Source organism: Nanorana parkeri, unplaced genomic scaffold (genome assembly GCF_000935625.1).
Source record: "Nanorana parkeri isolate BGI_ZX_2015 unplaced genomic scaffold, ASM93562v1 scaffold1911, whole genome shotgun sequence".
NCBI lineage: Eukaryota > Metazoa > Chordata > Amphibia > Anura > Dicroglossidae > Nanorana > Nanorana parkeri.
This window is the reverse complement of record NW_017308179.1, coordinates 164,173-190,996: the sequence shown is the minus strand read 5'-3', so window position 1 is coordinate 190,996 and position 26,824 is coordinate 164,173. Positions and strand designations below refer to the sequence as shown.

Below are 26,824 nucleotides of genomic sequence, written 5' to 3'. Positions count from 1 at the left end.
TATCACTGGAGGGTTTACCAGCAGGAGGAAGGAGGTCCTGACTCCCCAATATAGATCTTTAGTTAACCAAATTCAGAATACTGTGTCCAGGTCTGGAGGGTTTTGTGACAGGCAGCAAAAATGGTGCAAGATCTGAGGGATAATATAGGTGAGCATGCAGGAGCTTAATATGTACAGTCATTAGCAAAAGGTGGGAAAGGGGACATGATTAAAACCTTTTAAAAAAGGAGAACTATGGGGTTAGGGCTTTTCCCCATAGTTCTCCTTAGGGTAACGGGAGGACACAAACTAGCGTCCTCCCGTCACCCTAAGCTCAGTATACCGTGAGCTATAGCTCGCAGTATACTGAGACGCCGCAGCTGAAGCGGATCCCAACAATTATGTCTGGATCCGCCCAGCTACGTGAATGACAGCTGGCTCTGTCTATCTAGAGGCAGAGCCAGCTGTCCCTGCCCCCTCCCCTGTCCGTTCCGCCAGTCAGCGCTGGAGAGGATCGGAGCAGGGGGAATCCAGCCTCTCCCCTGTCACGGCAGAGAGCAGTGACAGGATCGAGAAGTGAGCGAACGCCGGTATGTGTTCACTCACTTCCCGATCTACTGAGCCGACCTGTGACAGTCTCATTGTCACAGGTCGGCTAGAACTATGAGGTGAGTGAAAAGCACTCACCTCATAGTTCTCCTTTAAACAAAGTTCACTAATCTTGTAGGCCCCCTTAAGCTGACTTCACTGCTCCTTCTATCTGCACCAATGAACATTCACCGGCTGTTTGTTGACATCCTGCAGAGGACGTCTCCTTCTCCTGGCCACATCTAAGCATTAAATCCCCAATGACTTCTATGGGACTCATCAACTTTCGTCTCCCAACTGGGAGACAAGCCCTATAGAATGGGCATTAACTGCACGGCCAGCAGAACAAACCATCAGAACTCAGCAAGTATTGTGCATGGGGACACGGGTACGTTAATGGTGCTATTAAGGCTCAGAAGCCCAGTATTTTCAATATGTTGCTAAGATCAAGATCATGGGTCATGGCCTCAAGCTAGCAGGAGAAACATTCAAAACTAACCTGAGAAAATAAAGAGTATTTTATGTTTGAAACAGACTTCCAGCAGAGGTAGTGAAACAGTCAACAGTAAGTGAATTTAAATATGCTTGGGACAAACATAGATCTATACAAAAAGGTTAAAAAAGAAAGAAAAGGAAAAGGGGGCAGACTCAATGGACCACTTGGTCTTTTTCTGTTGTCATTCTTCTATGTTCCAAATATAATATTATGAATCAAAAAAAAAGATAAGCTACAAGTTGCATATTTGGCAATACCCTTAAAAAGACTGTTATGCACCAATCCTATATATTGCTTCAAATAAGATAGACAAGATTGTTAAGATAAATTACCTCATCATGTCCCAACATCCCAATCAACAGGCTGACATAGTTTTTCCTTAATGTTGCATCCATTTTTCCTCCACCACCTTGAATAATGAATCGCACAGCTTGAAGCATCGTCTCCCTAAAAATAACAGACATGATCAAACACTTAAAACCTGCCAGAGCAGAATTTAGCCTTTTTCTGTGCAGAATGATGGAAACAAGTACACAGGTATATAAATTACACATATCACTTCTGCAAGCTATTCTTTCCCGTTGCTCACTTAGATGGGGCATTACCTCACGCCAGAGTCTTCACTTTGACGTATGATGTTCAAAAGTTCAGTGAAGAGTGGATCCACTTTTGTGTGGATAGCAATCAACTTGCCCAGGGCATCAGCTGCCTTCAGACGCACAGCACGATTGGAGTCTTGCAATGCTTTTGTAAATGTGGTTTGAAGTTGTGGAAGAAAGGGTTTTAATGCAATGCCAACCTAAAAAATGAGCAAAAACATCTGTAATGCTGTTTCTGGTTTTTTTTTAATCTACTGATTAACTGATCACACAGTAGCTGGCAATTATGCAGCAATTTACCTTGGCAAGAAGAAGACTTAGGGTTTCCAGAAGGGCAACCTTCACACTCCAGGTGAACCTATCACCCAGAATACGGATTAGTGGTCCGGTGATGCCAATCACAGAAGGCTGCAACGCTTGAGCAGAAGTCAGCTTAATAACTAGGCCAAGTGCCTTGGTAGCCTCTTCTTTTTGTTCGGGATTTCCTGTGAGAACACCTTCCCTAAGCACTGGCAAAATTGAGGTTACCCCCTAAAAAATGATTTTCAAAACGTTATAATGCAATTAGCCAGCAATAAAACAGCTAAAAGTATCTGTATGGGCTTTGGTATACCTTCTTGGGAATGCAAAATCCAGGTACATTTTCTCCTTTGGCATCATTTCCTACCATGCGAATATCTCTATGAAGGTCATCAATCATTGTCAATTGGCTTGCAGCATCTAATTTCTGCAAATTGCATTTCAGTTAAAAAAAAGTGTGCACATTTAGGTAAATCCTTACTGTCACTTACAAAATATTTTAATTACAATGCACTCACTTTAGTAATAGCATTAAGGGCATCCCAGCTTTCATTCAAAACCAAACTGTTGGTGTCATTGAACAAGCGAAGGAGCCCTGACATCAGGCTGCGAAGATGTGCTGAGTAATCAGCTTTGGTCTTTGCACAGTACATGTTAAGGATAATGGCAGCTGCTTGTCTCATTCCAACATCAGAACTGCGGGTTGCTTCCAATAAATCTTCAATTACAATTCTCTGTCCAGCATCATCTTCCACAGACAAAATAACAGCTTGGCAATTTGCCAGTTCCTGAAAGATGAACACAAAAGCATGAAGTGACTTAAAAGGAATTTTCCCTCTAAAGCATTTGGCACCTAAGCCAAGAGGACTGATAAAGAAAAAAATACTGGGTTAGATAGTGTAATTACATTCAGACAGTTTTAAATACTGAAGAGTGGTTATATAACAAGGCTTAATAATTGTTTTTTTATACATTTCAAAATGTTGATTTGTATATCTCAGACCAAAATTAACAGCATACGTATACTTGTCTGTTATGTGGAATGCTCTACCTTTGGGTCCAATTATCTCACTAATTCCCTGCTATTTCCAGGTCTACCCTTGGATGAAAGGTAGGTTCAATATGAGGCAAAGGCATTGGATGGCTGTTCAGGCCTTGGCCACCTATCAGTCCTTTCAGGACCTATTCCAAACTGTAGCCAGACACAGAATAAAGGCAAATGAGCAGACGGAGACCACTCAGAGAACACTTCAGACAGCCTTTTCTCTTTACGACAATGGTGTTTGGCAGTCACATGCTATTTAACATTTTATTTTTGTTATAGAGTAACTTTACATCAGTTCATTTTTGTATTGCTTTTTTCTCTAATTACTAATATTGGATGTTATATGAAGTGTTTATTGTAACCTTTTGATTAGTATTTTCATGTATTTTAATTGGCTTGAGGTGGATAAGTGAAATCTATTTCTTATATTAGGTACCACATCCTACTTACAAAAAACAAAAAATCCAAAAGGGAACACCAAATAAATTGACTTTTTTGGTACCCAAGAAGAGGTTTGTACATCTATAAAAGTATAAACACTTAGCATCATAAAATATTATACACATCCATAAAATCAAGCTTCGTCATACAAAGTTTAAGCCCAACGTCCCCAACTGTACAACTAGTCCATCACCAGAATGACATATCCAATAACGGTAGGTTACACGGACCACATCTCTACACGCTTCGCAGTGGTCAATGGTTCTTCAGGAGGGGACTCAATGTCTGCATAATACAATAATCTAATACAATTCACAATATTGCATTGTATTAGATTATTGTAATAGTGTTTACAAGCACTGGACTAGTTGTACAATTGATTATGGGGAAATTGGGCTCAAACTATGTATAACAAAGCTTGATTTTATGGATGTGTATATTTTATCATCCTAAAAGTGTTTTTACTTTTATAGATAGTTGTAGAAACCTTACACCAGGTGAGGTCAATGGGGTGGTGAATGCAACATTCAGGCAAGTGTGGTGCGACACAAACGTATGTACTGTTTAGTGCACATTGACATGCCTCCCTCTCTTTCTGCAGGTTGTCTGCAGTAACTTGGTCACCTTCAACCATTGGAACCCTCACCTGCAACCAGCATTTTTTATTGAGTACCTAAGGCCTGACTTGTATCCTGAGCTACACTGCCCAGCTCAATTGTGCTTGCAGCATGCCTACTGATTCAACTGTCTGCAGCCTCAAACATTTTGCCCTGAGTCTTTCCTAGCTTTGTCGGACATGGACATCAGAAGAATCTCATCTTCGTATCAACATCCTGAAGTTTCAGGCAATTGGCTGCATCCTGTCCCAGCTGGATGGTCATCAGATCCGGATTGAGCTAGACATCACCACAGCAATTGCCTACATCCACCATCAGGGTGAAACCAGAAGTCATGCCGCAGCAAGAGAGGTAGAGTGGATCCTGTTCTGAGCAGAACTTTTTATCTCAGCTTTATTCAATGTTTACATCCCAGTCGTGGATAACTGGCAAGCAGACTTCCCCAGCCAGCAGTGTCTGGACGTTTCTGGGGTCCCACCCATTTTCATGAGAGGCCCTAAATGAAAAGGGGTGGCACCGCAGAAACGTGTCAGCCATTATAACACAAGTTGAATACATGAACCATATAGACTCCATATGGTATATGTATCAGGAGAAAAACCTTTTCGTAGTAGGCTAGATAGAATATAAATGCTATTTTACTTGGTCACATAAATTATAAGGAACTGCAGTGATTTCACCATCCATCTCAAATGACCCCAACCAATATGGTTTTGTACTTAGCACAATTTGTAATGTAATGTTTGACAGTTTTATTACCAGCTGTTCATTCTCTGTTCCCAGCTGTGTCTTCAGTGCAGTCATCACTGCAGGTAGGATGACATTCAGATGTCTTGTTAATGCATCACCCGCCACTGAAGAAAGGAATGCCAGGACACGAGTGTTCACCGGAGGACTTATAAGCTACAAACACAATAGATTGGAAATAAACATAATAGTCATGTAACTAAGACATACTAAGTTACTTTGTAATTACAGCAATGATGTCAGTTAACACACCTTTGGGACAAGATAAGGAAGCACAACACGACTCTTCACTGCCATAACCTGCTTGAGTCCATCCAGGGCAAATTCTGACAGATCTTCATCATCCTATGGGAGGACATCAAACACTTAAGAGACTGGGCTAATATATGAAAACATTAGTAGATTTTAAGCTTTCATTTAATGTCAAAAGTTTGGAAATAATTTTTTCCTCACCCCCCCCCTCTCAAAAAAAAAGTTTTATTTTAGAAGTTCCCACACTGCTTAAAACATGAAAGCCCTCACTCAACTACTTTATTGCTGCCCCCCACAGTAATTATTTTTTGCCACAAAATATCCTCAGTCTTCTGGGTTGAATGACGCCCGGTATAAATTAACCTGGAAGACGGAGGACATACTACAAATGCAGGGTGCTATGCACTCACTATATAATGGTGCAGAGAGTGGCATTGACTTCCGGTCAATGCCAATCTTTGCATCGAGGACTGCTAGAAGATCCAAATAGGGGGAATTTCTAGGTAGGAGGATGAGCATGGAGTTACATTTTAAGGTTCTATCTTTTTCGTGCTAGAAATTTAATTACCAAATGTTCCAGTAAATATGGCAGAATATCTTCCAGTGCTTGATGACCAATGGTAGAGTGCAACTGCTCAAAGGTTTTGGCAGCTGCCTCTCTAACCTTCTCAAGGGGATCACATAAAGCTTTCCTCACTGTAGGTACAAGGGATTCGGAAAAGAACAGCACCTGAAATGTAGAAACAATGGAAATATTTCAGACAAAGTGTGTGTGTTTCTCTGGGAGAAAAGAGTGGAGGGAGGAGCGGGAGATTTAAAAATGCATGTTCCTATCATATTTCAAATACTACTCACCGCATCTTTACTTGTTGATTTCATGATCTCACTTAAACCAATACACACACCCTGTCTTTGATCACTCTTATCAGATCTCAGACCCTCCTCTAGAATTGGAATGATCTCTGGAAGGATTTTCTCTCCAAGTTTCCGCACTAAGTCCCCAAGTGTTCTGGCTGCAATCTAAAAGAGAAAAGTCCGGTATGTAGCTTGATATAGTGATTTAATTAAACAGCTAAGAGGAATATATGCTGCGCTGCTCACCGTTCTCTTATCAGCACAAGTGCTAGCAAGGAATCCTAGCAATAAGTTGAAGAGAGTTGGTAAAATCTCTCGGAGTGTGCGAGGAGTGTTTGAAACAACTATTTTCCACACATGAAGTGAAGCTTGGCGCACCACAAGTTGTGTATCAGAACGTCCCATGTACAATCCAGCTAACACACGGTTTCTCCTTTCATCTCCGAGTGCAGAAATGATGGCCTGAAAACAGTTACAAGTTAATTTTTAAAAGATGTCCAACATTTTAAAAATACAGTTTGACAATAAATACTACTTTATTACTTCACAAAAAAAAAAAAAAAGGTCAACATCGCTATCAAATATATGGAGTGTATGTCTACTATGCTTCTGCATAATAGTGTCTGGTAGTTTACCCTGGTGGATTGTGCAGTTCCAAAGTTGTCATCTTCGGAGGCCGTCTCTGTGGTCATCTTTCCAGACACTCCAGATATATGAAACAGCAAGTCCCCAAGTAGTTGAACAGAGCTGAACCTTATTCTCCAAAGGTCATCAAACAGACCCTGTTCCAGTTGTGGCAAGAGGAGTGCAATGGCTGTCTCTGCATACATGGTGATGACCCTTTGGCCTGCACGTAGTGCCGTGTCACGTACAAACTCATTTTCATCTGCTAGGGCCTGCAAACATACAACAGTAGTAAATCTATTTAGCATGATTAAAAAGCATCACAGAAAAAAAAGCACACTTAGAAACAAAGAAAGAAAGAAACCTGAAAGTCATCTTGCTTTGCCTGGGATGGAACAGTAATATCGAAGAAACAATGCAACCATCCCATATTTCTACACAAGAAAATGCAATAATAATCTGGTCCTGTTTTATGATATAGTACTAAAAAAAGCAAGTTACCTTTAGAATGCAGGGTATAATGGGACCAACATAAGGTGTGAATTTGTCCCCAAAAGTGATTGGTAAATAAATGAACATCATAATGTAGCCATCACGGACATGAGGAGCAATGTCTGGTTTGCTGGCAGTAGCTACAATTTCTGGCATTAGTTTTTCTAGTTTCTCAACTCCTAAACCAGCCATGACTTCTGAAAGACCTGTGGGAAGAGCAGTTGGGGAAAATGTTACTTTGCTCTACATAGCACAGAACATAAAACAATTTCTATGTCATGGCTGTTACCTTGTGCAGCACCAGAGCGATCCACCGAGCTGAAGTCAGATGCTAATGTATCCATCAGCCATGGCAGCAAATCCTGGAAACAAGACTCTCCTGTTCCTTTCACCATTGCACCCAAGGCCTTAGCAGACACAGTACGAACCTGCAAAGAACAGTTTGTAAAGACAATGCAAAATGTTATTAGCAAGCTATTTCCATGGAATGCAGAAACTTTGGTCAATGTCCTAAGAAACTTACTTCAGGAACAGGGTCTATTAGGGATGCCTTAAGACCTGGTATGATACTTGGAAGGTAAGGAGCCAGGTCCTGAAAACAAAGAGTGACATAAATGAATACTAAGCTCCCTTCAATGAACTGACCTGAGAAATAAACAAAATTCACTCGCCAAGATTATTCTAAATGCATAATACTTCTTCCAAGATAAAAACCAAGGCAACCAAAGTGAACCATACCTTCTGGTCAGTCAGAGAGTACATGTTTCCAATAATTTGTGCTGCCATTTTCCTAGTATCTGTAGATCTATCCTGAAATGCCCGCTGCACAATGGGCATAATTAAGGCAAGAGAGGGGGCATCAATGAAATGAACAAACTTGGTGTCCAATAATGTTTGCAGGCACATCTGTGTCCTTCCTGAGGGGTCTGTAAGTGCATCAAGCAACATGGGACAGATTGCTTTAAAAAGAAAAAAAAAAAAAAAAAAAACCATTAACCTTTTGAAGCATGGCAGTAAACCCACAGTACAGGGAATTGTGAGTGTCTTATACTTTCATGGAAATAGAACACACAGATATTAAACCTTGTAATGTAACTTTACTAAGAATTCATCAAGTGATACCATACTGTATTACAGTACAACGTGAACTCACCCAAGATCTCTGGGTTCCGAATTACAGAGCCAATCTGACGAAGGGCCTGCTGGCCAGCTTTCTGCACTTTTACATGGGAGTCTGTAAGCACTTCAGTGAGCTTGGGCACAATACTAGGGAGGCAAGAGGATAGCTGTTTTGGAGCACAGTAAGCCATAGCTCCCAAAAGCTCCACAGATCCTACAAAGACAGCGTCATTAGGACATCATTATTCAGAGATCAGTGACTCATAATCTGACATATAAAATATTCCATTTAATGATGGCAGATGGCTGATGAAATCCCACGGAATCTGACGCAGCCAAAAGTCAACTACATATATAGATTTACCCGCTTTAGTTCTCCAGGATTCTTCTTCAAGAGCCATCAGAAGGGAAGGCAATACGAGCTTTACACCGTGAGCACTGAGATTACTCATTACTGCCTTGGCACATTCATCTGCTGCCTGAAATAGACAGACAGAGGGATATTTAAGACATTCAACCACTTTCTGCTTTTTCAAAGCACACAACCACCGTAAGAGCAAGACTTACCTCTCGCACATATTGGTTTCCATCACCAAAGCACAGCAAGAGATGGGGCAATACATGAACCACATATGGTTCAAATAACTTTCCTAGCATAGTACATAGCATCTCAAAGGCAAAGAGGGCCCCTGGAGAAAGAGAGAAATTCAGTTTTTGATATAAACCATTACATCTCTATTGGCAAGCGTTTATAAAATTACTTTCTTACCTTCTCTACGTCGGAAATTCTTTTTATCTTGAATTGCTTCTGTCAGTGTGGTCATCATCTCCTGCTGCTTCAGGGAAAGAATTCCCAATCCCTTTACTAGCCCAGCCAAACCATAAGCGGCTCCTTTTCGTTCTGCATATTTGTCGGATTCTAGAAGAAGGGCCATTAGCTTCTGGATCATACTACCAGCATCATCCTTAATTGCTGGCACCAGAGGAGGCAGACAGCCGGCAACCGATTCCTGAACCTTTAAGAGACCGTTATAGGCGGTCATAAGCACTGCTCTGAAGGTAATGCTAGTAAGAATTAAGAAGTTGTATAAGAAATAATACCTGCTGAGACGGCGTTGAGAGAGCTGCTATAAGTTTGCCCACAATAGGTTTAACTTTAGGATCGCTTTTGTCCAAGTGCTTGGCCAAGGAGCCCATGAGAATGACAACACTCTGTCGAACAGCATCATAGCTAGCATCATTTGGTGCATTCTTCAGGAATTCTTCAAACACTGGTAGTAAAGAGCCAACACAGTCCTGAAACATAAATATTTATCAACAGTAAGTTTACAATTGCATATATATTACTAGACATTCTAGCTGAATAGAAGGCATAAATATCACTTGGTCGTCACTTTCTTATACAATTTCATCACCTTTCCATGTGTGTTGAGAGCAGACAAAGCAGCATCCAGCATACATTTTCGGACATCGGGATGGCGATCATTAAGGGCATCAGGAACAAAAAACTGGAAAAGCGGTTTAACTTGGGAGCTGTCCAAATACTGAGCAAGCTGGTTCATTGCCAAAGCTACTCCGCACCTATGACAACACAGAAATTAGTTTTTTTTTTTTTTCTTTTTTTGCAATCTCACACAAAAAGGAACTCACATTTGTGGACATAACTCATAGGGGTCTATTTGTAGAGCAGTAAATTTGATATTCACCAAACTGCAAACCGTATATTTACTGTGGAGTTCATCATAGCTCCAGTATCATGGGTTATCTATAAAATTTTCAATACCTTGCTTCAAATTGGTCAGGAGGAGATTCTGATATCACTCGCCCCAAAGCATCAAGGACAGGTGGTGGTCTCTAAATAAAAATACAAAATTAATAAGAAACTGGTTTGGTTTTAAACAAACTGCTCATATCATACTAAAATGCAATTATGTACCCCGACCACAACATATTTAGAGAGTTTTCAAAGACAGGTCAACATTCAGCTGACACAAAGTAGTATCCAGATATGAATAATTTACTCAGAAATAATTGTGCCTGTGAAACAATATCACTCTTCATCAGGTAAGCTAGGCAATATACAGTACACTGCTTAGCCAAAACAAAAGTCACCACCAGGATTTAGTTAAGCAAATAAGTAAGAGATTTCAATTGGATAAGTGTTATGATCCGAGGATGCTTCAGTTGGTTAGGTCTAGGTTCAGCAATGTTATGTCCCCAAAAAATTAGGTCAGCTGCCCACCTGAATATACCAAATTACCCTGATGGCACGGGCATATTCCAATATGACAATGCCAGGATTCATTGGGCTCAAATTTTGAAAGAGTGGTTCAGGGAGCATGAAACATAATTTTCACACATGGATTGGCCACCACAGAGTCCAGACCTTAACCCCATTAAGAATATTTGGGATGCTCAGAAGACTTTGCACAGCGGTCCGACTCTCCCATCATTACTACGAGTTCTTGGTAAAAAATAAATGCAACTCTGGATGGAAAATAAATGTTGTGACATTGCAGAAGCATATTGAAACAATGTGTGTGCCTTTTTTGTTGGCCAGGCAGTGTGCCTTTTTTGTTCCCATTGATGATCTTTGTTGCTTTCTTGCTGCTGCTCGTGCAGTTATACCACGCCATTGGCGCTGGTGTCTACTCTGCCTGAATGGATTGTGGAAATGGATCACATTGCAGATCTAGAGCAGTTGATGGCCCTGGATCATGACGTTTAGGGACCGATTTTTCATAAACTGGTCTTCCTGGTACGTGTTTTGTGGCTCTTCTACGATCTTGGACCTGACCTCTGAAGAAAGTAGTTGATTTCTGGATTTGACTGTGGCGGTGGGCTGAACTTATGTCTTTCTTTTCCACTGCCTTTCCTTCATTTTCCTCTACCTATTCTTCTTGATTTCATATTGCCTTTTTCCATTCCCGACGCCTTTACAGACCTCGTTACCATACTGAGGGATCCTAATGACTCGAGTGCTACTTGGGCCTAAATGTTGATCTCTCTGGAGTAGCCCGTTACAGCACACTCAACATTCAATATTGATTTGCTACAATGTTGGGCAATCAAATCCCGTTTTGTCATTCTATATTTATGTTGTCTGCCTTTGTAGCACATTAAGCCTTCTGCTATGCTGTAATTTTTTTTTAAGAGGTCTTGTTTTCTTGGTTCTCTTCCAATTGGAGCACCTGTATTGGTTTCTAACTTTTCTTACCTTCTTTATTAACGCTTTCACTGTTGTGTGATACTTGTACCCCCCATGTGTCATTTCTCCTTTTGTGATGTTTGTTCAATATTTGCTTCTGTATTTCTATTTTATATAACTTTAATCAAATTAGATTAAACTAAAAATCATTAATCGCTATGCTGTGTGAATAGATACACAAACATATAAAGGGGGTTTTCTAAAATTTTGACTGCAAAAATGGAAATGCACTTTAAGCAATTCTGCAAGTGAAAAGTGGAGTTAAAGAATGGGCACAAAAGAATGAGACAAGTTTCCCAAGGCTGTTAGCACTTAACAGCCTATTCTCAGATTGTACTTAAGTGGTCCTTCCCATATATTGTAGCCGGACCTAGATCTTTTAAAAGTTTTCAATCACTAAGACAGAGAAGCGTATACATTATTTTCTATTAAAGTTTTAACAAGGTATACACTTTACTTTGCATTATCTCACGTGTACAATGTATTTCCTTTGTAAAGATTCCTTTATTTTCCAAACAACTGCAGTCAAGATTTACTTCACAACTTACATAAAGCTTCTCATGGTACAGCTCCACCAGTTTTTTCAGGACCTCTGTAGCTTGATTTCGATATTCTGCCACTGCATGAGAGAGTGCCTCAGCCCCTGCCTGTCTCAACGCTTCTTCATGATGAATAACATCTTTAATGAGCAAAGAACATAATTCTGGTTGCAATTCCAGGCCAAGTAATTCCCAAAACCTGTGACGATACAGAGAATAAAAAGCATAAATTATAGTGTCATGCAGAAGGAATAAAAACAAGATTTCCAGAAAAATCCATAGCAGTGTTTCGCAAACCTGTCCTCAAGTCACACAATCCTTGCATTTTTTTGGTAGTCTTAAATATGCAAAGGTAGAGAAATGAGTGCGCCTGCAATGCTATTTAGCTACCTGTGTGGTTCCACAAAACATGAACTGTGGGTAGGAACTACAGACAGGTTAGGAAGTATCAGAAGTGCTTTAGATTAAAAGAATATAAAATTACTAGTTAGACTACTATTAAAAAGTATTGCATCTCAGGACGTTTAAAAAGTTACCCGACCTGGTTTGTAATATTCTTAGAGGTAATAACAGTGCTATAGTGTAGCACATTGTGGTTCCAGCAAGCACCCATGTTAAGTCCCCAAATTGCTATCTGTTTAACTGTAGAGCCTCATAGTCTCTCAACTAAAACTGTACACATTTCTCTTAAAATTAAGGCAAATCATTGCCTTGTATAGTAGAAGCTTTAGCCAGCTGAAGTTCATAGTAATATCCTTCCTCCACCTGAAATTGCAGACATTCTCAAAAGTTTGCTGTGTACCAAATAAACGATCAGAGAGTCCGTTCTCTTCCTAAATGGCATAGAGACAGATTGTGACTTTCGATTAAATGAGCTATACTAATTTGTATGCGTTCATGACAGTGGCGCAGCATTTATTTATGTTTTGCTTATCTGTAGAATCAAACAAGTTAAGCAACAAATATAACTTGTGAAAAATGTAGATAAACAAAATTGAGGGCATTTATGAAAACTGCCTTTTTTGTGGTTGTTTAACTGCTTGAAGACCAGGTGTTTAGACCCCCCCTTCCTGGCCAGGCCATTTTTCAGTATTCAGCGCTGCGGCACTTTGACTGACGTTTATTCTGTCATGCAACGTTGTACTGAAATTCATTTTATACCATTTTTTGGGGACACAGATCGTTACCCCATACAAGCGATCGCTTGTATGTTAACAGGCATCGCTGCCTGTTTCTAAATATCGGGCATTTCCCGTGTCTGAGCAGACGTCTAAAGACGCCCGCTCAGATCTAGAGAGCTCCCGGCCGGCCGTTTTTTTACTATGGCCGGCCCGGAGGTAGTTAAATGTTGCGTCATTTATTTTGAAAGCATTTAGGGATCAGATGTTTTTGTATGCATTTTGCATAATAAATTAGGTGCTATGAAAATGAATTTATCTATGCATAGTAAAAAAGTACTTAACAGCTCTGCGGCAGTTTTGTTGAATTTCATCCCCAAATAAGTGCTCACAGTTGTAGCACAACAGAGAAAAGAGGTGAACGGTCGCCATTTGGCTGCACAATAACGAAGAACTAGAAGTGTCGCTTAAAATTACAAAACAGAGCCAAAAATTCATCTAAGGGTCACGGGAGGACATAAACTAGCATCCTTCCTTGACCCAAAGCTCAGTATATCGCAAGCTACAGCTTGCGGTATGCTGAGACCACCGCAGCCGGGACGTATTCCGACATTACTGACGAGATCCACACAGCTGCGTGAGTGACAGCTGGCTTTGCCTATCTAGAGGCAGAGCCAGCTGTACCCGCGCCCTCCCCCGTCCGTTCCGCCAGTCAGCGCTGGAGACTCAGAGCGGGGAGGGGGGAATTCCTGCAGGGAGCTGTGAGTGACAGTCTACAGGGACATGATTGAGAAGTGAGCGAGCGGCGCTATGTGTTCGCTCACTTCCCGATCTATTGAGCAAATGTGTGACAGTTTCATTGTCACAAGTCGGCTCGAACTATGAGGATGAATGAAAAAAATCACTCACCTCATAGTTCTCCTTTAACATATCCGCACACAAAATGCACATGTGAACTTCTGATTGAGACGCTAATAAATGGTCCCCAATGTGTGTCCACAATAACCAACTTAAACATGATAATTATATAATTCCAGCCTCAGGCAATTACAAAAATATGCAGTGTGCTGTAAGATGTAACAAATACTTCTGGGTTTTTTCTGCAAAAATACCGTAATTAAATATTTTCATAGTAGAAATTGCTCTAAAGCACCTGCAGTTTACATCATGCTATTCAATTGATAAGAAATGTAGAAAGAATGCAAAATTAAATGGCTACAAAGGAAATTCTGCAAAAACTAGGAGAGTGGAAGTAATCTCTAAAATTTGTTCAGCCAATAATAAACATCCCAGTAAGAAGAGAAACCAATACCAGATACAAGTACTTAGAAGTCATGTAAGACAAAGTTGTAAACATGATCCCACAAATCTAATGTTATCAGATACATCCACAAGAGGCAAATGACTGAAACTAAAGCTCTCTTTGCAACTAAACACAACATTGGAAAGCTAGGCACAGGACAAAATGCATTTACAAATACAACCAGCCACATATTGCTGCTCAACTCCTGCCCAAAATGTGTATTAAGACATGAAGCACATACCATTAGCTAAAGCTCACGCATCTAGATGGGTTCAATATCATACCATATGTTGTAAGCCTTCCCATTGTGCTCCCTGCTATAAAGGCTGGTTATGGATTCATGCATGTACCACTTTTTTCTAGTTTGACTATTTTTGGTTAGGGGGATGCACTGGGGTCCCAGCGTGCATTTTTGGTTGCTGGGCCCCCAGTGCGTCCCTGCACCTTATGAGGAGGAGTAGGCTACCTCCAGGTACACTTGCATGCAATCTATCGACTTCATTAATATGCTCACACTTGGAGACTCAGATACATAGAGTTAGGACCACACTTTGCAGAGGTGCCTTGGCGCGGCAGTGTGGCTTCTACATATTTTTGCCCAAACGTTTGTGCAACTAAAACCTCTGATTTTAACGCATACTGTTGACAGGGCTACTTGTTTGGTTGCAGGCTGGCTGGCAGGTTGGGGCTGGGGAATTTTTGTGTTTTGTATCAATATCATACCAGCCTTGTAATACAATTACATGGTGTACATGGAATAAAAAAATAACAGAGGCAGGAATTTACAAAGTCAGCAACAGAGACGATTCATGTACAATGGAGAACACGTGGGGATGCTACACATAGCAACTAAAATAGGATTTTGTACTCGCTGCAAAATCCTTTTCTTGCAGTCCATTGAGTGGCCCAGGAAGTCTTAAACAATTAGGTTATACTGCCACCTACACTTGTACACTGGCCCCAAAAAAAAAACGAGCCAGTCCAGGGTATAACCACTCCTACTAACAGCATGCTTCTGTTTTGTATCAAAGCAGTACAGAGAACGTGAGCATAAACACAACAGGCCCCTCAGTGGACTCAAGAAAAGGATTTTACAGTGAGAATAAAAATTCGATTTTCTTTCTGGCCCTTTGAGAGACACAGGAAGCCTTACAAGTCCAAAAGCAGTCCAATTGAGGAGGGGACAACACAGCAAGCAAACACTAAAAGGCCCAATGTAAACAACAGAAACTTGGGACTGCCTGCCCCTCAAAGAGCTGCATAAAAGGACCTTACCCCCAAATTGGGCATCAGATGAGGCTGAAACATTAACCTGGTAGAAAACATGTGAACACAAGACCAGATGGCAGTCTTTTAAATCTGGGAAACAGTTTCCCCGATGCTTAAAAGCCCAAGAGGCGCTCACAGATCTAGCCAAGTGTGCCTTAACAGGAAAGGTACATACAAACAAGCAAGTTGTAGGAGCGCTACTACCCTGGAGATGCTGATGTCTAGTAATGTGTGAAAAACGGGCAATTAGACTTACAGTTAGAAGACAGCTGATGTGTCAGGAGGTATCATGGCATCTAAGTGCCGTGTAGCTGGGGAGAAACCTTAATCCAAGGATGGATGGCTCCAGGAGTAGATAGTGACAGGTTTGGGGGCGGTGTGAAGAATTTTGGCAGCCCACGTACTCGGCTGTGTGTCCTAGGAGGTACGACACCTTACATGTTCTCTTGTATCAAGAAAGAGAACTTCTAGCTACAAGCAGCATCAGATCCACCTCAGAGAAATGCTAGAATCCCAGATCTGGGTAGACTTGGTACCTAAAGCTGTCTGTGACAGTCACCTCCTGGGGTGAATAATCTTTTTGGGACCTAGGCTTGCTGTGCCCACCCCCTCCCTGGGGGATTTATGCAGGCACTCCTCCAACGCTGACTGCAGATTCTTCACTACAATGGCAAGTCTGCATGTATGCTTAGGTCGGTCTTACTGGCCATGCACCTTTAGTATTGTCCTACTATATATAGATATCACACAGGAGAATGTTGTGCTGTTATCAGTGTCCATTCAGAAAAAGTAACAAAAAAGGGAAAAAATACCTTACCCTTCAGCTTGTCTTTTGATTTCAGCCTCCACATCAAATTTAACCACCCAAAGCCTGTGCAACAGGGCCAATCCATTGGTATCATCAGTTTCCGGTGTTGGCAACACCATCTTAAGTTCCATTAGTCCCTAGCAAAAGAATGATTTGAATGTGAATGGTTATTGTTACCCAGGATTGTACAACTTATGGGACATGAAATTCAGGACTACACATCATGTTGACAATTTTGGGTAATACTTAAAGAAGATTAAAAGCTTGTTGTATGAAGACTTACTCGCAAAGCAGAATCTCGCACATTTGAGCAAGAGGACTGAAAAGCTTGGAGCAAAACATCGATTTCTTCCTGTTCTGCATATGTGCAGCCTTCCCCTCCTCCGCTGCTTGTGCATAATGATGTAAGTGCATTGGAAGCCAAGATCTGCAGAGACAAAAGGATTACTAGAGATTACTGCCGTTTCGGGCGCCGGGCGAGTAGTTTTTTTGTACATTTAGCCCTGCTCCCGACAAGCAGAGCTAAATGTACAGTGGGAGCCGCTGCTCGTTTAACCCCTTCATGACTGAGGCCCTTTTTTCCATTTTTGCACCCATGTTATATTCCACATTTTAGGCCTGAAAATGACGTAAAACCCCCCAACATTATATATTTTCTGAATGCCAAGACCCTATAGAATAAAATGGTGGTAGTTGAAAATTTGTATGTTGCGCAATATTAGCGCAACTCCTTATTAAACCCCAAAATTTAGTGACAAATTTAATTAAATGCCCCAAAACACAACAAATTACCCATTTTTTTAATGAAATATAAAAGATGAGGTTACAACGAGTAAAACGATACCCAACATGCCCAGTTTACAGATTGCGTGCGACCGTGAAACGGCGAAAAACTGCAGTACCCCAAAAAATCAATAAAAGACACTTTAAAAGCCCCCACAGGTCATCAATTTAGAGATACCCCAAAATACTGGCCCTAGAATTATTGCTCTCACTCCGGCGTGCGCGGCGATACCCAACATGTGTAGCGCGTTCGTCGTTTTCATGCGTAGGCGCACCCGACGCGTGTTTACGTGGCGACGCGCGTGCTCGCGGGGGCGGGGTACTTTAAAAAATTTTTTTTTATTATTATTAGATTTATTTTATTTCATTTTAATTTTAAAAACTGTTTTTTTGTTTTTTTTTACTTTACTTTGACTGCTATCACATGGGGGGGCTTGCAAGCCCCCCCATGTAATAGCAGATGGTGGTGACAGGTCCTCTTTAAGGTGATGCTGGGGGTCCAAAAGACCCTCAGTGTCACCTTTACACTGGAAATAAGCTATTGAAGTGCAGATCGCACTTCAATAGCTTATAGCTGGGCTGCAGGAGCCCAGAACTGACAGCCCAGGGACCGGAAGTGATGCAATCTGCATCGCTCCCGGTCCCATAGAACGGGGAGGGGATCGATGAACGGAAGTTCGTCGACCTCCTCCCCAGCTCCCCGCGGACACAAAGATCGCCGGTCCCGGGCCCGTAGGAGGGGCAACGGAGCCCGGGAAGCACGGCGGGGGTGTCCGGCGGGGGGGGGGCCCCTTCTTCGGGACGCAGAAGCGATCTGGCGACAGGTAAGTCGCCAGGATCGCTTCTGTTGTAAAGCCGACAGTCGGCTCTACAAGTTTAAACAGACTCCCGGCGGCAAAAGTCGCCGGGAGTCTGTTTAAACAGCCCCGATGCTGGCGACGTACACTGTACGTCGTCAGTCACGAAGGGGTTAATACAAGTGGTCTAATCACGCGGCGGCTGCAATCAATGTCCGAGGCCCCCCGCTCCTCTGGGGGCCCCCGTGACCATGGCATGGGAGCTCACCATAGAGCCCGTAGAGCAGACGAATAAAATCTGTTCTTCGTCTGCTCTGTGTGATCACTGAGACTGTGGCACTGTAATCACACTGCCACCTGTCTCAGCTGTCACTAACTACACAGAACCCTACCCTCCCTGCATCTTATGGTCAGGTGCGCCTTATGGAGCGCACAATACGGTAAAATGTGTAAAGCTGGCCATACACCTTACAATTATCTGCAGATTTTCTGTGGTCAGATGGAAAAGGTGCAACAGATTCCTCCATCTACACTTATCTGTGTGGATGGAGTAATCTCCACCTGGGCCAATCTGTTGCACTTTTTCCATCTGACCACAGAAAATCTGCAGATAATTGTAAGGTGTATGGGCACCTTAAGAGGGACGACCTACAATCTGCATATACAGTAGGCCTTAGAAGAAACAGGGTAATGAACATGTATGCTTGGTAGGAACAGTTAGGTTCTCTTCAGACTTAAATATCACTAAGGAAAACTCAAAATAAATAGAGTATTAAAACAAAAGTCTAAGCTAACAAAAGTAAGAAAGAGTTTTAGCAAATGTTCCAAGTGTTAAACCTCCTACAGACAGGGCATATACCCCAATCAGTCAGGCTACCTCTGCAATGACCAATAAGACATACAGTATGTACCTTGGCCACGATCTATTGCCAACGCTATATAATCAAACCACTTAACAGATAACGTGTACTTGCCTGCAATCTTGGACTGGCTGTTCCGATCACCTTGGTCAACAGGAGTAGCATATCTGTACGAGGCAGGAACTCTGGCCCATTCTAAAAGGTAAAAAAACAACTATTCGGTTGGTATCATAACACTTTAGGATGTTATGACCAAAGGATCATAGGCTGTTTTAAGCACAAAACTCTACCAACCTCATCAATAAGCTCAGCCTGTGCACTGGAGGATCTTAGCTGGGAATGAACAGTGATTATCTGCAAGGTCTGCACCAGCAACTCTTCAGTTTCTTCACTGTTATTGCTTGTTTCAAATAATACCATTTTCAGCAGAGGGAAGACAAATGAAAATGCTGGCGCTGATAAAGGAGAAGCCCCTGTATTCAGAAAATATACATATAGTTAAAACAGAAATAACACATATATGTTGTATAAATTCAAACATTTGTAAAGGCATAATGCATATCCCCCACAGAAAAAAGAAACGTTATTCTGAACATCTGCATTTTACAACAAATGACCTAAACTTTTTTTTGATCCATAAAAAGTGAACACACCAGAAATGACCAGCCTATATATACACAAGTATGATTCCCGCCAGTGTGTATTATTCTCTACTGTATATGCCTGGCAATGCTACAGAGATAATACTTCACCAGTAATTAATAGATATATATTTTTTTCTTTTTCCCCAAACCAGACATTTCAATGAAACATCAGGCTTTAGCGTAAGCACAGACAGGGTTAAGGGAAAGAGGAACATTGTGTTAAAGGCTCTTCTCTTGCGATTCTGATGTTCTAGTAGACTAAGCATTTGTTACCTGGTTCCTCCTTGCGTTTGGGCACTGTGTAAGAATGCAAGAGATTTATTGCTCTCTTCACAGCTACTGGCAGATCTTCTTGACACCAGGCAGCATCCAGGCTACATTCTGGCTTTAACAAGCGAAGAGTTATGTAAGCAGCCAATTTTCCTATGGAATAAAAACAGATATTACTGCCAATTCCCTAAGAGATGCAAAGGAGGGCTTTATTAAAACAACAACTTTTTTTTTACGATTGCACTGTGAGTCATTAAAGAAAACAAGAATGTTTACCAAATGATTTCAAATGAGCTGGCATGACACAAGCAGCAAACTGCACAAACTGAACATGGATCCGAGCAGCAGCTAATGGAGACTTCAGCAATGGCATAAAGCAGCTGGTCAGAACAGGAATGTGCTGAGAAAGACCAGGAGGGCTTTGCTGTATTATACAGTTCAGAAGTCTAATACTGTTTTCCAACGCCGTGTCCAGCTAAAAGGAAGAAAAAAAGAGACTGAGTGTATATAAATAATATAAATGGTACAGTCAGAAAATTACAAATTCAAAGCACGAAAACAATGTAAGATGGCAACTCTAAGGCAGTGTTTGGATTATTTTAGAGATGTATACGTTAAAGTGTATGTGCACTTAAAAGTGTAACTAAAGTCAAAACTAACACCACCTTACCAACAGCAAACACACCCCCTTATCACTTAAATAAGAACTCCAGGATTTTTAAAAGTTAACCCTTGCAGTGCAAGTTAACCCACGTACTGCAAGGGTTAACTGATCCTTTTGGAATAAATTCACCTGATCCTCAATCCTGCGGCAGTGACCACTCACCTCTCTACCCCTTCACTCCGGCTGTGCTATGTCCCTCGGCGGCCAGAGGGGATCAAGGATCAGGTATGTATATTTTCTTTATTTGCGACCCTAGACCGAAATGAGCACATAACCCTTGCAAGGCTAGCCCCACTGCAAAAGTTTTGAGATTTGAAAATCCTGGAGTTCCTCCATGAAGTGGAACTAAAAGACATTTTTCTTACAAATTGCTAGCAGGTTGGGTTTTTTTTGCCATAAAAACTATTCTGCTTGCTAGCAGTTTCTTCTTAAATGTATACCGACAGCCACACATGCCCAGTGGATATCGTGAGAAAATGCAGAAACAAAATAACTCCTGTGCACATACTCTTGAGTTACATCATCCCTGGCTGGACAATACAGAAGGATGATGACTCCAAACCCAGAAGACTGGAAGATGGCAGCAACGACAATGAAGCAAGGAGGGGGTGTGTGGATGTGGCATTGCTGGAGGAAGGCACGTTGGGGGGTAAGCTTGTCATAATGTGCTGTGCACATTTGCATATTATCCCAAGAGCTCTGGAGGCTCATATATGTTTAGTTTCACTTTAAAGCAAACCTTTACTTTGCACATTCAGGGAAAAGCAATGGGTTTGCTTTCCCCTTCCCCCAAGGCTGGAGGGTGAAGTTCAGCCCAACTGAATCCACATTGAAGGCCCTTCAGTCAGGGTGTCTCGCATTACAAGGACAACCAAACTGCCCAATGCTCCAGAACACTGATCATGAGATGAGATTCCTCCAACAGCCAAGTTCCCTGCACCAATAAGGTGACCAGGACTCTCCCCCCAGCTCAATAGGCTGACATGCATTGTGTGGATCATTTTATACATCGGAATTAAGGAACTGGATTCACAGTGTTACTCATTTTCTTCCCTTACACTTGTTCCTAGTATTCCCTTACCTCCAGAAGCTTCTTACGAATCTGACTCTCCTTCTCCATCTGTGCCTGCAGCATTTCCTTTTGTTTACTTGTTAGCTGAACCTCTTCTTTTATCCCTTTCTTCTTCTTAATCTCCTACAGAAAGAGAATAATTGAAATCCATTAAAAAGCATTCTTCCTTTTCATCAGTGTACCAAAATGAACAGATACTGAAGTCGTGAAACAAAAAAGCAAAGTTGGATAGCTGTAGACTCCTGAACCATTAACATTACCTATCTGGAAGTGGCTTTCAAACACTGCTTTCCCTCTAGTGTTTCATAAGTTAAGAGAATAATGAATTGTGTTCTGACTGAAACACATGAGTGTTCACACAAGCATCTTCTACATTCTGACCTTTTTGAAAGGTACTTGTATGAACAGTTCAGGTGTCATTCTTTAAAAAAGGAGAATTATGAGGCGAGTGATTTTCATTCAGCCTCATAATCTGAGCCGACCTGTGACAATGAAACTGTCACAGGTCAGCTCAGTAGATCGGGAAAGTGAGCGAACACATACCGGCGCTCACTCACTTCTCGATCTATCCGTGCAGAGAGCCGTGACTGTCACTCACGGCTCCCTGCAGAAATCCCCCTCCCCTTGTCCAATCCTCGAGCGCTGACTGGCGGAACGGACGAGGGAGGGGGCGGGTACAGCTGGCTCTGCCTCTAGATAGGCAGAGCCAGCTGTCACTCACACAGCTGGGTGGATCCAGACAGAATTGTTGGGATCCGTTCCGGCTGCGGCGTCTCAGTATACCGCGAGCTGTAGCTTGCGGTATACTGTAAGCCCTCAGGGGCAGGGTCCTCCTTACCATCTTGTCTTGAATTGTATTGTAACTGTAATGTCTTCCTTATATTGTAAAGCGCTGCGCAAACTGTTGGCGCTATATAAATATTAAGTAATAATAATAATAATAATAATACTGAGCTTTGAGTGACCAGAGGATGCTAGTTTGTGTCTTCCCGTTACCCTTAAGAGAACTATGGGGAAAAGCCCTAACCCCATAGTTCTCCTTTAATTCAGTCAGAGGAGATTCTATTAACAAGTTTGCTTTGTTTGAATAAAGAAAATGTAACTGTAAAGCAGCACTGAAAGGTCACTTATGTAAATATATTACATTTACAAAGTTGGCAGAAGTGCTATTCGGAGTACAAAAAGGAAACTTGCAATAAAACCAACTTAATAAAAAAAAAAAAAAACATGAAATTTACATGACTTCCTAATAACGTGCATGATAAAGAACAAGAAGCAAAATGTGCATTTCATGTGTACAAAACTAAATTTTAAAAATGTTTAAAAAGTGGAAAAAAAAATAATGATGCTACTTATATACCTCTTTGAGCTCCAATTCGATGATCTGCTCCTTGAATGAATAGGCCTTATTTTCCCTCTTCATATTGGCTTTTTTCAAACTATCTTGTTGGGCACTGGCAAGAGAAAACAACAGCCACCAAGATTATAAACAGTAATGTCATTTATAGCAACAGCTAGTACATGCAATGTGTTTTCCCCCGTTACTACTTCTTTCCAGCACGGAAATAAATACACAATGGCAATTTTGATGTTCATCATTAAACTGTAGGAAACCTTAACTTCCTCATTTGGTCTGAAAATTATGAAATTGAAAGCATTTTGTAATATCGGTTTGATAAATACAAGATAAACCTGTTGACCTGTGTGCTCTACATGTGTTGCACTAAAATCATAAATTAGTGTTATTTTCCCTGTCCAGTTCACCTCTGTGGACTACAACAAATTATGGGGAGGTGAACTGTAATAGTAACACACTTCCTATCCATGGGTGACAATGCTGCTTCTCCACAGATACAGTACAATGCATTAGATTTGTTACGCCAAGGCAGGAAGTGTGTTACTGACAGGGTCACCAAACGAAAATGCAGCGAAAAAAGTCAGAGAAAGGAAACCAAATACAGCCACCACACCTAAAAACTGGTATGCTGCAATACATTACATTTTTGTTCTTGGGTTTAGATGCACTTTAATAAATGACAAGCCTATTACATGAACAAGCAGCCTTATTTATGTAATAAACAAGGCTGCTTATTTATGTATTACCTATGTCCAATGGGCATTTACCTTTGCAGAATAGATTGGTCATACAGTTCCCCCTCAGGAGTTTGCATAATGGCATATTCTTCCCTGGTGACTTGATACAAGGCTGGATTCTGCAGAGATTCCGTTATGACTTCGACTAATTGAGGAAGAACTCTGTGTGAAGATATTCGAGCCAAAGTACCAGCTGCATTTAGGATAGCCTAAAATAAAAAAATTACAATTAAAAGATAACCACTGGAGCCAAATAGAACCGTTCATGTGAAAAGAGGGAGAACTCCAGAGACACTGGCCAGCTCCTCACAGTCAGGGAAACTGGGTATCCAGCAAAAGAGAAGCAAAATGAGCGCTCTTCATAGTGTAAAAATTACTTTATTCGATAATAAAAAGAGCTGAAATGTACTCACAAACAACCAATGGTAACAGTCTTCTAGTGATACGATTTCAAGAAAGCTGAGGATGGACAAACATCTGAGGCTTTACAAGTGCGGATGAAGAGCGAATTCTTGCTGCACATATTCCTCTGGTTGTGGAATTGTTGAGAAGTATGTGCAGCAAGAATGACTTAGCTCTTCATCCACACTTTTAAAGCCTCAGATTTAAAAGAAAAGGATTGTAAAGTAAGTAATCCTATTTTCTATCTTATCCATTGAGGGACACAGAAAGTCATATACTGTCAGGAAGTAGAAAAACAATCCAACTGTGGAGAGGGCAAACAGCAACAACCACTAACAGGCCCAACAAATAGATCTAGGGACCGCCTGTAGCCCAAGAGTAACCTAAAGAACCAACAACTGAATTCCACACCGGATGAGGTCAAACCGCCTTGCTTGATAGGTGAATATGTCAACATGACCATTAGGAGGACATGGAGAATCAATCCGATGCTCAAGAATAAGATAGAAATGGTCAGCATTAGACGGTAATAACTCCCTACGAAAGAGAGCATAAAAACCATGGATTAAGCAAGAAGCTGATCAATCAAAGCCCACCAAAAACAGGTAGAACAAATTCCTGTGTATTTAAGAAAAAACCCACAATTTGATGTGGTCAACATGGAATAGGGTTAAGCACCTGGTAAGAAAAAAAAAAAAAAAGGTACAAAATGGTACAGCCTTAGGCCTCTACACCCTTGGTCCCCAAGGGATCAAGGAATCAAAACTCCAGGTCTACAGTGACTGTCAGGACAGACAACTCTCCTTACTAAGCATGATTTACCAGGTAAAAACCCTAAATTTAGCTTGCACACAACAGCCTACAAGGTTGTGGAGTGACACCTGAGTTTACCAATAAAACCAGCACACAATACCACAAAGTCAGAATGACTGAGGGAATAGAATGTATGGAAAACACCCCCACAAGGTTAGGCAAGAGATGGATGTTAGAACCTAACCATAGACTGGCGAAATGGGGATCCTCCCAGATGCAGCTAAACACACCTTCACCAGTAGGCACAAAGCAACTTTGGGCAAGCTCAAGGAGGGATGCTTATACCTGATCTAAAGATTCATAGGTCTTGGAGTGCTCCTGATATCCCAGATCCAGCAAAGCAGCAACATCCGTGGAGCGAGGAAAAGTAACCTTGTCAATACACCAGAAAACATTTGTAAAAGCAGAACAAAAAGAGCCCGAAGGACCCAATTCATAAGCCTGTGAGTCAGCCAAGTAAAAAGTACCTAACCCCAAGTGGATGACATCAAAGGTCCCCTGAAGCTACTGGGACATTCCCTGTTCCTGTCAGAGGATACCTACAAAAGGAGACTAGTATGTTCAGCCCGACAACAGGACAGGGAGACACAGGGCCCTCCTCGGACATCCTTCACTCCCTCCACGTACAGAAGCTACCAGCTGGGAGGAACTGGATGCCAGGCAGCCCTGCAGACAATAATTCTCCAGAGGGAAACCCCCTGGAGATGGGGAAAGTAGACAATTTCAGTCATCTGATGAGAAGGCTGAGTGATCACGCCAGGGAGTACCTGTTCCATGGATCTACATACATGTGTCTGCTAAGAAACTAGACCCACAACAACAGAGAAGTTGGCTAAGGTAGACAAATAATATATTTGGGAAAGGGAGGAGTCTTTGAGGAGGTGATTCTGCAAAGGAGGAGAGAGGGTTAACTCCCTACCCACGGACAAGGGACCTGCAGACAAATGTGCTGTGAACCAGTCCAGCGAAGAACTATGTTGCGAACAGTTTCCAATGCTGAAACCGTATGACACCAGATCCCAAGGGATCTTGCAGATGGTAGGCCCTACAGGCAGATAATCTCCACTAGGGCCCATGGAAACTGCTATCTTCACATTAGGTCTCTAAGTATCCCACAACTGGGTTTCCAGGAAAAAGCACTAGGCCAGATACAGCACTAGGCTAGTTGACTTAGTAGGTCAAAGTTGTACTGGGTACCACTGATGACCTAACATGCCACTGGGGAAGAGAATCTCTCTTAAGTGGTGGTCTGGATGAGACCCAGCTCCAGAGGTCAAGTTGGCACTTGAAGAACTAAATTAAAAAGGTCCTGGGTTGAGAACTGCAGGGGAAAGGGTCCCCTTGAGTTCTAGCTTTGTGGTCTTGTATTCTGTGCACATGGGAGTCGACATACAGCTGCTGAAGTGAGTGCCAGGGATTAGTCTATGACCCTAAAGGGGTGTTCTCTACACCTGATTGCCTGAAGTACAAACCACCCAAGGACCCACAAGGATTAACAAATATCCCCCCACTTCATGTTTAGGTTTCTCTGAGGGCTTAGGAGGTGTCTTACTTCTAGCTTTGTAGGCTCTCAGAGAACAAGGCTGGGAAAGCTTATGCCTGAAGTAGATAAGCAGAGGAAAAAGAGGGGTAGAGAAGACTCAGCTGATCTTTCTTTGGACTTCCTGGCCCCCACATTGTCTCTTTGGACCGACTTTTAATGCCATCATCAAGGATACCATGTCCTTCGAAGGCTAATCGAGTCAGATGCTCCTTAGAGATAGCAACAGCATCCCCGCACATTAACGAGAATGCCTTCCGCATCTATATGGACAACATACCCAAATGAGACACATGTTTAGATGCTTCTAACAAGCATTCACAACTTTGGACTCAATGGAGCGAAGGGAAACGCCAATGAGGTAAACCCTATAACCATAGGGTCAGTAGATTCCAGATTGTCCAGTGCCCTTTGGAGGGTGCACAATAAGCATCCCTGGAACCATTAGGAGAGTGTGAACTAGGGGCCTCCTCTGTGACTAGATAG

The 26,824-nt window shown here is 41.8% G+C and overlaps 1 protein-coding gene across 2 annotated transcripts in view; it reads right to left on the bottom strand.

Annotated features, from left to right (window-relative positions):
* The window catches only part of GCN1 (GCN1, eIF2 alpha kinase activator homolog), a 51,207-nt gene that overhangs the window by 4,810 nt on the left and 19,573 nt on the right, over positions 1 to 26,824 (bottom strand). For both annotated transcript variants that reach the window (XM_018572040.1, XM_018572039.1), the window contains exons 21-52: positions 23,614 to 23,792; positions 22,850 to 22,943; positions 21,499 to 21,612; positions 20,030 to 20,228; positions 19,757 to 19,906; positions 19,134 to 19,312; positions 18,954 to 19,034; positions 16,683 to 16,826; positions 16,409 to 16,536; positions 11,911 to 12,100; positions 9,938 to 10,008; positions 9,570 to 9,735; positions 9,256 to 9,450; positions 8,924 to 9,170; positions 8,722 to 8,843; positions 8,519 to 8,633; positions 8,189 to 8,368; positions 7,774 to 7,994; positions 7,559 to 7,627; positions 7,325 to 7,463; positions 7,045 to 7,241; positions 6,555 to 6,815; positions 6,166 to 6,381; positions 5,920 to 6,084; positions 5,633 to 5,794; positions 5,065 to 5,157; positions 4,825 to 4,968; positions 2,481 to 2,750; positions 2,276 to 2,389; positions 1,963 to 2,193; positions 1,669 to 1,862; positions 1,396 to 1,510 (exon numbers count right to left, since the gene is read on the bottom strand). In XM_018572040.1, coding sequence (XP_018427542.1) covers positions 1,396 to 1,510; positions 1,669 to 1,862; positions 1,963 to 2,193; positions 2,276 to 2,389; positions 2,481 to 2,750; positions 4,825 to 4,968; positions 5,065 to 5,157; positions 5,633 to 5,794; positions 5,920 to 6,084; positions 6,166 to 6,381; positions 6,555 to 6,815; positions 7,045 to 7,241; positions 7,325 to 7,463; positions 7,559 to 7,627; positions 7,774 to 7,994; positions 8,189 to 8,368; positions 8,519 to 8,633; positions 8,722 to 8,843; positions 8,924 to 9,170; positions 9,256 to 9,450; positions 9,570 to 9,735; positions 9,938 to 10,008; positions 11,911 to 12,100; positions 16,409 to 16,536; positions 16,683 to 16,826; positions 18,954 to 19,034; positions 19,134 to 19,312; positions 19,757 to 19,906; positions 20,030 to 20,228; positions 21,499 to 21,612; positions 22,850 to 22,943; positions 23,614 to 23,792 — 5,145 coding nt within the window. The remainder of the gene's footprint in view (positions 1 to 1,395; positions 1,511 to 1,668; positions 1,863 to 1,962; positions 2,194 to 2,275; positions 2,390 to 2,480; positions 2,751 to 4,824; positions 4,969 to 5,064; positions 5,158 to 5,632; positions 5,795 to 5,919; positions 6,085 to 6,165; positions 6,382 to 6,554; positions 6,816 to 7,044; positions 7,242 to 7,324; positions 7,464 to 7,558; positions 7,628 to 7,773; positions 7,995 to 8,188; positions 8,369 to 8,518; positions 8,634 to 8,721; positions 8,844 to 8,923; positions 9,171 to 9,255; positions 9,451 to 9,569; positions 9,736 to 9,937; positions 10,009 to 11,910; positions 12,101 to 16,408; positions 16,537 to 16,682; positions 16,827 to 18,953; positions 19,035 to 19,133; positions 19,313 to 19,756; positions 19,907 to 20,029; positions 20,229 to 21,498; positions 21,613 to 22,849; positions 22,944 to 23,613; positions 23,793 to 26,824) is intronic.